The sequence below is a fragment of the Arachis hypogaea genome, chromosome 1 (genome assembly GCF_003086295.3).
Source record: "Arachis hypogaea cultivar Tifrunner chromosome 1, arahy.Tifrunner.gnm2.J5K5, whole genome shotgun sequence".
Taxonomy (NCBI): Eukaryota; Viridiplantae; Streptophyta; class Magnoliopsida; order Fabales; family Fabaceae; genus Arachis; species Arachis hypogaea.
Window position 1 is genome coordinate 39,989,417 of NC_092036.1, and position 10,302 is coordinate 39,999,718.

A 10,302-nucleotide genomic window follows, 5' to 3' on the forward strand; every position below is an offset into this window, starting at 1 on the left:
TTAGAAATAGTATATATTATTATTTATTAAAACAAAAAATATTTTATATTTTTAAAATAAGATATTAAAAATAATTAAAAATTAATTTATGTTTTAATATCAATAAAATATCAAAATATCATTATGATTTATCTAAAAAATACTTTATATTTTATATATATGCGTGTGTCAATATATCCCGTGTCATGTCGTGTTCCATGTCCGTATCAGTGTCTATACTTCATAGATATTTATTTATTTTTTTTTTAATTTGAAAAACTGATATCGGAGGGTAAAACTTGTATTGTGAAACATTTTTAAATCCAAAAATCGTAAGATTCGATTTAGGTGTCCTTAATTTAGAAATCCAACACCTTTCCCTTCTTTTTCTTCTTTCTCTTCTTCATTTCCAATTGTTTCACTGATAGCTCATCAAAAGGAGCTTCTTAGTAGATGAGAGGTGTTTAATGAGAAAAAGAAAAATGGATGATAGAGTTATGTTAAGAATGTACTATAATGGTCAGATTTTATTACAAATATATGAGAGGGTGGAATTCGTATATGAGAATTAATCTAACTTTGTGGTTCCTTCCATAATATCATTTGGGGAAAAAAAATGTGTAATTTATAAATGGATAGCTACTCAAATATCGAAGAGCATGTATTTTGTTTAGACATCCTATATTAGTGTTTGGTGAGTTTATTTAATTTCATATAATATATGTCACTGAAGAAGCAATAATGCAAGATATGTTTTCAATCTATTATCAAAATCAATCACAAGTGTCAATCATTGAGGTGTATATTAAGTTTAAGCAATCACAACTAGGACGAAATATCAAAATCGTGATATAGTTTAAGGGTAGCAAAACCGTGCCCTAAAGAACAAAACCGTATCCAAAAGGAAGAAAATTGGAGTCCAAAACACATACGCCCAACATACATGTCCACCAGCCCGGCGTACAAGTTCTCAACCCTGACCTTTTCACACTCAAGTGGTCATAACTTGAATTCCAGAGTTCCAAATGAGGCAGTTCCAGTTACATTAGAAAAAAATGTCTAGATCTTCAAAACGATATGCATGAATCTATAGTAGATGTTTAGTTTGAATCATGCACCACCATCATCAGTTGGACACGTAAAATGGCGCCCCAAACATCTCTAAGTGCATGGCCGGCGAACAAGACCCACGCCCAGCGGCCCCTCCCTGCTCACACACACGCCTGGCGAACAAGCTCTCATGCCCAGAGGCCATGCACTCCACACCCGTTGCATGTATCCCCTGAAGGTGTATTTTGGGCTTATGCCCAAATTTATCTATACAAGCCTGGAGTAAAGACAATTCCAACTCTCAGGATGCAAATAAATTAAGACCCAATCTCAATTATCCACATTATTAGAAGCCTTAAGTGAACAAGTTTCACAAGAGAAAGCATCCCAGAGGAGGATCTTCGGATCCAAATCCAACATTCAGGTCCTCCGCTTAGTTTCTTTTCATTGTTTTCTTTCATTTTTCATGGATAATTAATCTTCTGTTAAAGGGTTATGAGCTTTGTCCATATTTTCTATGGGTTATTAATCTAAGTTTATTTTATTTTGAAGTTTTGTATTGATCTATTTCATGATCGGGTTACTCGTTCTTCATTCGATTAGTGGTATCAGAAGGTATGCTAATCTCTTTTGAATTTTGTTGATTATAATTGGAATATTTGATATTTGAATTATATCTTGAAAACTCTTTCACATGACTCTTTGAATTAGGCTAGGAATAGTGGTTCAATTAGTGTGCGACACATACATGATTTTCAATCACTCTAATTTTGAATAAGTGACATATAATTCGGATTAGAACAACTTTTAAAAATTATGTTTTTCTTCTAAGACTTAACTGGACAGGACTGACTTGAATACGTGACATATAATTCGACCTAAGGATTACTTTTAAATTTTATTTGAATCTAAATCAGTTTTTGGGCTTAACCTCTTTGATTAATTAATAGATGACTAATTAATTATTGAGAAACTGAGGAACCAAGGAATTGGAAATCAATTACTAAAAATTTGTCGTGAAATATCTTTGCATACTTCAAGATAAGTAAATAAGGTTTGATTTCTCTACGAGCATAAACATCTCCGAAGCTCTTGACTCTCACCATCATTGTCTTCTCTCAAATCAACATTCAACCTCTCTATCCGTAAGTATTCAAGCATTCAAGTTCTAAAGTTCTTAGCGAGACTCAATCTTACCCTCTTTAATCCAGGTTTTTATTTTAACTAATTAGGTACTTAATCTGATATTTGCTTGCTTAATCATTTAATTCTCGTGGAAACGATATTTAATCACCGTAGTATTACTCGAGTGATCTGGTGCACTTGCCGATATCTGTGAGCTTTAATTTTCGTTCACCATGTACGTTAAAATTAGCTACCAAAATCATCCATCATGGTAAAGTACACATTGAAATATAAAATATAAAATACATATTAAAAATAATTTAAATTACACATTTATTTATACACAAATACATAGTGATCGATTTTGGTAGTTGATATTAGTATGCAAATGGTTTTTTTGTAATAAATATATTAATTAAAGTTGGCATTTAGTAACAATCCTCAAAGACTCAAGAATATGAAGTAATATTTTTACTAAAAACTCGAGAAGAACAAAGCTAAGTATAATTTCTTTCATCTTTTAAACTATTGATTAACTTTAACATTAAGGTTTAATTATCAAATTCTAATTTGTTATTATTATTATAATAAACTATAAATGACCTAAAGTTTTATTTAATTCGGTCACTATAATTATAGAACTGAAACTCTTTACCAATAGATTTTTTATTACTTACAAGTATTTAAATCGTACCCATTACCCAATATCTATTCAATTAGCACTTTTGGGCATTAAGTATCCAGAATAAAGTATAAAAAATATATTATTAATTATTATGTAATTACAGGCCAAAAGAAATTCTAGTATGTTCATTGAGAATATCCTAGTGACAAATATGCAGTAAGTATAATCATTAGAAATTCTCATAAAGAGTCAGTTCAATAGTCATATCTCTATATATATCATTTATATTTTTTTTTTGGTATTAATATACCATCTATATATAATTTAAGAGAAATGCTAGAGGACCAGTAGGATTTATTGATTTTAGCCACCACTTTTAGCCATCAACCCAATTCTTTTAGTCGAGTAATTTAACAACATACTTTTAGTCCACACTTTTAAATATTGATGGCTAACTGTTAAAAAAAATTACAAACTCTCTAATATTTTTTATAATTTAATAAATGAAATCTATTAATCTTTATTCTATTGTAATATATTGATCTATTTGAATTATTAATGGCTCTTTTAATAATCCTATGACCAACAAATAGTTTAGATTAAATTATACAAAATTTATCTCTTAATAGTATGATCCTTATCATAAAGATAAATCTCTAAATTTAATCAAAGATCTTATTATATTAATTTTTTAATTAGATATATATAATAACAAAAAAAATATTTTATACATGAAAATTAGATTGTGGTCATTAAGCTACTTATTCCTAACATAAACAAGATATGTCCACATGTATGTCATCTATATTATCAACAATATTTGGATATTTATGGGTATAAAAATATAATCTTTTCAAAATAATAAAAAAGTATTTATAGTATGATTTAGATTGATTTATAATACAAAAATCGATATAATCTATTACGATTAAAATTGAATTATTTTATGTTCCATCCAAATTTTAAATTTTATAATTTAACAATTAAAAAAATAAATTTAAAATTTGTGGAAACAGTTTAAAATTTTTAAATTACAAAATATTTTACCAAATAAAATTTAAATTTGACTTAAAATTTCTAAGGGCATTAATAGATTTCTTTGGAAAAATGAGCAAAAAAAAAAAATTAACATGAATTTCATTTGCACTTGAAATACGAAAAAGATATGGCTAATCTCATTTATAATATGAATAAAATAAGTTTATACATATTTTATTCTTACTGTAAACAAAATAAGTAATATTACGTAATAATTATAGTATTTTATACTAAAAATCAATCATAAATTAATCATATCTATAAAATATATGTTAAAATATAAAATATATATTAAAAATGAGTTAAACACACGAATTTATACATAAATAAATAGTGATTGATTGGTAACTAATTTTTAGTGTGTAAATAATATTTTTTATTATATAAATTAATAAAATACCTTATAAATTATATATTTCTGTAAATAAAATACTAAAATTATTTAAAAAAAAGCTTTCAAATGATTTAACACACTTAATTCCTTTAGGTAATTAAGAGCCTACATGTAAGTTGGATATACAAAAATAATGTTTGACAAATAATACCTAAAAGCATCTCTAATACTAGTTTTAAGTTTAATTTTATTTTGGGTCTCACAAAATGACATATTAATATTTATAGGAATATATATTATAAATAGTGATTTAAAACTAAAAATGAGATTTGTCACTTTAATTTTTGGTCTTAATTAAAATTTTATATTATTTTTAATTATTACATAAAAAATAATTATATAAGTAAAATTTTTTTATTGATTTTCTATCAAGGTGATACCATCTCTATAAGATGAGACTGATTTTATTTTATCTATTAATTTCAATACAAATTTCAATTCTAGGTCAATTCACTTCTTAAAAGTATCAAAAGTGATACTTCAAAAACATTTTATTGAGATTGCTCAAAAGAAAAGAAAAGAGGTGTATCAGTGTTAACGGATGTCGTCGTTGCCGCTTCAACCTTGGCAGCAGGACCTCTATATGTCTCTTCTCCCTTCTATGCTTTCTCTCTCCCCCTTTTTCCTTTCTCTCTCCCTCCCTAATTTTTCTCTCCTCTTTTTTTCTCTTCTTTTTTCATGATTTCTTTTGTTTCTTATTCATCATATTTCAAATTTAGGACACTACCTGTCTCTTTCTCTCTTCTTCCCTTCTTAGTCACTTTTTTTATGTTTTCTTCTCTCCTTTTTTCATGTTGTTATTTCTATTTTTTATTTTTTTAATAAAACACTGAAACTTTGAGAGCACAGTAACAATGAATGAAAGAGAATGAAAGGTTACCAAGAAGAAGAGAAAGAAACAGGAGTATAGAGAAAGAAACAGGAGTATATAAAAGTTGAACGGCAGAAACCTCTTATTTTCTTTTATATATATATATATATATATATATATATATATAAACATTGCCACTAATTACCTTTTATTTAGCAATTATTCTAATTAGGCAATAGACATGACAGTCACGTGATACCCGCCATCAAGCTGGGAGTATAGAGATTCAATAATCGTAGCTTGCTACGACACGTGTTGAAGAGAGCTGGAGATAAAGCTTTAGTAAGAATGTCTGCTGTTTGTTCAATTGTCTTGATGGGCAGCAACTTCACCACTCCTTCTTGAACTTTATCCCTGACCAAATGATAGTCCACTTCCAAATGCTTTGTCCTTTCATGGAAAACAGGGTTCGCAGCTATGTGAAGAGCGGATTGATTGTCGCAAAAGAGACTAAAAGTTATCTTATGCTCAGCCTGGAGTTCTTTCAGAAGATACACTAGCCATTGTTCTTCTCTAGTTGCCTGGCTCATTTTCCTGTATTCTGCCTCTGATGAAGAACAGAAGACAGTAGTTTGCTTCAAGAGTTCCACCCAAGAAAAAAAATAACTAGTTACAGATCTTCTACTATCTGGATAAGTTGTCTAGTCCGAATCAACAAACCCTGTGAGTTTCAAGTTATTGTCTTTGGCAAAAAACAAACCCGAACTCAGATCACCCTTGAGATACCGAAGCACATGAAGACCTGCTTGAAAATTTTGATCAGTGGGGCAGTTGAAAAATTGGCTCAGACATCCTACAGCAACAAAATATCTGGTCAATTATTGGTGAGATATAGCAACCTGCCAACTAGTTTCATGTACCGTAGTGAATCACTCAACTTTGTCCCTGAATTCTTGGAGAGGGCAGCTGAATATTGCATGGGAGTGCTTGCTGGCTTGGCACCAACATACCAAATTCTTCTAAGAGGCCTAATGTGTATTCGCATTAGCAAATTGCCAATCCTTTTGAATTGTGAGCAAATTCCAGTCCTAGAAAGTACTTCAATCTGCCGATATCCTTAATTTTAAACTTCTCATCCAACACCTTTTTCACATTGCTGATTTTTCTATGTCATTTCCAGAGAGAATGAGGTCGCTACATAAACCAGAATTGCTGTAAATCCATTCTTGGTGGCTTTAGTAAATAGAGAGTAATCATCTTTTGACTAAACAAAGCCTTCTCTTTGTAGCACTCCACACAACTTCAAATTCCACATTCTACTTGCTTGTTTTAGTCTATATAAGGATCGTTCCAGCTTGCACACTTTTTGTTTTGGAGCATCAAGACCCGGTGGTACTTGCATGTAAACTTCTTTGGATAAGTCTCTATGTAAGAACGCTGTGTTGACATCCAGCTGATGAAGGAACCAGTTTCTGCTCGTGGCAATAGTAAGTAACATTTGTAGAGTGGTCATCCTTACTACGGGGCTGAACGTGTCGAGAAAATCAAAACCAGGCCTCTGAGTGAATCCCTGCGCAACCAATTGCGCTTTATAGTGCTCTACTGTACCATCAATATTGTACTTTGTCTTGATTAGCCATTTGCAGCCAATGAGTCTCTTCCCAATTGGTAAATCAACTAGACGACAAGTTCTATTGTTCTCAAGAGCTAAAAGTTCGTCTTGAATGGCTATTCTTTAACATTCATGCACCACAGCCTTTTGATAGAATTTTGGTTCGGGGTTGGATGAGAGATGTAGTGCAAAACATTTATGATTTTTTGAAAGAGCATCATAATCTACCACCTCAGAGAATGGATACCTGTGTGTGGTTGGCACTTGAGCTTTGGTGGATGTAGACATGAGTATGCAATGATAATCCTGCAAATAAGAAGGGGGTCTTCTTTCTTTGGTGGTCCTTCTCGATGCCATATGTGTGTGTGGTGCAATTTCAGCCAATTGTACATTTTCTGAATGTGCTAAAGATGTTTGTGAATCTTGTGTATCATGCAGTGTTGTGCCTGAAGTGTGTGAGGCAGTGCTTTATGCTTGTGTAGGAGAAGGCAAGGAATGTTCTATGATAATGTGTGGAGTACGTGTGAGAGTGTGTGTAATATGTTGTGGCTCAAGATCTATTGCGAATAAATCAAGGTTAGTAATATTGTGAGATAGCATGCATGTATATGATGCATGTTTGAAACTTGAGTTATTGTCTTTGAACTTGTATGGAAAATGAAGCTCATAAAATTGTACATGTCTTGAAATAAAAAGTTCTCTAGAATTCAGGTTAAATAGAATGTATCCTTTAGTTCCTTGTTTAGATCCCAAAAATATACATTTTCTAGCTCTGCTATCTAATTTTCTTCGATTAGCAGTTAAAGCGGAAACATAAGCTAAACACCCAAACACCTTCAAATTTTTTAGATTAGGTAATTCATGAAACAAAATTTGAAATGAATATTTTTAATGAAATTTTTACTAGGCATTCGATTTATAAGATGGACAGCATGGCTAATAGCAAAATGCCAAAAAATTTTAGGAATATTGGATTGAAATATGAGGGCTCTAGCTGTGTTGAGAATGGTTTGATGTTTCCTTTTCACAACACCATTTTGTTGTGGAGTCTCAACACAACTAGTTTGCTGTTGTATGCCTTTGGAATCAAAAAAGGTTTTAAGACAAAATTCAGGTCCATTATCACTTCTTATGCATTTTATAGTTTTTTCAAATTGAGCTAGAATCAAATTAACAAAAGCTTGTAAGAGGGAACCTGCCTTTGATTTGAATTTCAAAAAAATATCCATGTAAATTTACTTTTTTCATCCACATTAATAAGAAAATACTTGTAACCATTAATAGAAAGAGTAGCAATGGGTCCTCATATATCCACGTGAATAAGATCAAAGCAACATTTTATTTTTGTAACACTGTTAATAAAAGGCAATTTCTTTTGTCTTGAAAAATGACAAGAATCACGTGGTATGATGTTTTTACAATGAATGAATGGGTGTAGTTTATGAATGCTATGCATCCTATCTTGTGGCATGTGTCCTAGTCTAAAATGGCACAACACTTCTTTATTATCTAATCCATGTGCTATGTCTATTTGTTCTATGTGTGATATGACTTGAGTTGGAGGAGAAACAAATTTTTGATTTGCAGGCAGTTTGAATATGTAAAGTCCTTGATCCACCTCAGCTATGCCAATCATCTTTCAGGTATTCAATTTCTGAATCTCACACCTTAAGTCAGTTATAGAACATTTACAATGCAAATTTTTAGTTAATTTTAAAACTGAAATGAGATTAAAATTGAATGATGGAATATACAATACATTGGTGAGAAATAGGTCTTTGGTGAAAAAAATGGTGCCAATTATTTGTGTTGTAATTTGCGAGCCATTGGGAAGTTTAACTAAAATAGGATTGATTTGTCTATAACTTGAAAAATTTGATATGGTGTGAGTACCATGGTCAGTGGCTCCTGTGTCCACAATCCAAGATTTTGAAAATAAATTTTTTATTGTAAACAAGTAAGAAATACGTGTGCTCATTGACAAAGCATAAAAGTTACCTGAGGTGTTGAAAGGATTGATTGAGTGAGGAGCTGGGTTGGCGCCTGGAGGCTGAGTGTCTTTTTGTTGGAGGATAGACATAAGGAGTTGCCTTTGTTCAAGAGACAATGTCACTGTAGAGCTAGTTGGATCTGCCAGTTGAGTTGAATTTGAACTGATCTTATCATCACAATTTCTTTTCTGTGGCCATGTTGATGCTAGCGCTTCTAGGCTGCTGCTTCATATGGGAGGGGGGACCTGGGTTTTTGGTAGCAAACATCTACCAAGTGCTCAGTCTTATTGCAAAATAAACAGATTTTAGGATAGCCTCTACCAAAACTACCTCGATCCCTCCCTCTATTGCTTCTTCCAGATCCACCCCTACCACGAGAATTGAATCTTGAATTACTGTCATGATTAACGAAGCTATCAGAATTTGCAACAGCTAGCATGATTTGTGGATCATGTATATTTTCGTCCGTCAAATTCAAATGTCTCTCTTGTTGTGTGAGCAAAGAAAAGATTTCATTAACATCTGGAAGAGGTTTAGCAAGCATGACTTGAGAACGAACATTGTGGTATTGCTCATTTAGTCCCCTAAGAAATCGAACAGTATAAGTCTCCTTTTTCTGAATTCAAAGCTTTTCCATCCCACAAATACACGTGGATTCACATGCTACACAAAGAGGAATAAACTTAAAATTTTTAATTTCTTCTCAAATAGCCTTCAATTTTGTAAAGTAAGCAGTGATGCTTGAATTCCCCTGCTTCAAAGAGAACAATTTTTCTTCCAATTCTGCAATCTTGAAGATATCATCTTGATAGTAACGATGCCTCAAATCATTCCAGATATCCACAGCTATATCATTCCAAATGACACTTCTTGAAATTTTATTACTCAGGAATTGAAGAATCCATGCCACAACAAAGGTATTACACTTGTCCCAAGCTGAAAAATTGGGATCATCTACACTAGGTTTTGGTAATGTGCTATCCACAAAGCCAAGCTTATTCTTAGATTTTAGCGCAATTAACATCACTCTGGACCATTCATTATAGTTCTTGGTATCCAATTTCACAAAAATAATTGAAACCCCAGAGTTTTCGCTTGGATGAAGAAAGAATATACTTGAAGGATCAAAAAGAGGACTCACACTTTTGTGATTCAATTGCGACTGCAAGTGCGTGAGGTGATTGAGGAGATGAGATAGAGTGTGAACATCGAACCCTGGAGAAGCACCATTGCTGATAATGGAGTCTGTCATAGAGTTACCATGAAATTGAACAAATTGAAATCTTTTCTTCGCTTATTCATTGATCGGAGTCACCGTCTTGCACAATTGCAGAAAAAGAAAGGCGATGCACTTTCATCAATAATTTCTGTTGGGTGAGTTGTGTGAAGAAAGGAAAAAAGAAGGAGAAAAAGGCTCACCATACCATGATAAAACATTGAAATTTTGAGAGCACAACAACAATGAATGAAAGAGAATGAAAGGTTACCAAGAAGAAGAGAAAGAAATAGGAGTATACAAAGGTTGAACGATAGAACCCTCTTATTTTCTTTTTAATTGAAAACAAACAGTACCTATATATATATATATATATATATATATAGGCTATCACTCATTAGGTTACATTGTGGTGCACGAAATTGTGATCTCTAATAATGGCATTCAACTTGGTATGCGTG

The 10,302-nt window shown here is 31.8% G+C and overlaps 2 protein-coding genes across 2 annotated transcripts; both read right to left on the reverse strand.

Moving 5' to 3' along the window:
- Positions 1–5,270: 5,270 nt before the first annotated feature.
- LOC140182014 (uncharacterized) lies at positions 5,271–9,169 on the reverse strand. The gene is made up of 3 exons (XM_072228010.1): positions 8,956–9,169; positions 6,419–6,750; positions 5,271–5,657 (listed from the first exon to the last, which is right to left on the reverse strand). The coding sequence occupies exons 1-3, from the start codon at positions 9,167–9,169 to the stop codon at positions 5,271–5,273; spliced, it is 933 nt and encodes a 310-aa protein (XP_072084111.1).
- Positions 9,170–9,328: 159 nt separating this feature from the next.
- LOC112717548 (uncharacterized) lies at positions 9,329–9,877 on the reverse strand. Its single transcript, XM_025769569.1, has one exon. The coding sequence runs from the start codon at positions 9,875–9,877 to the stop codon at positions 9,329–9,331; it is 549 nt and encodes a 182-aa protein (XP_025625354.1).
- Positions 9,878–10,302: the final 425 nt, after the last annotated feature.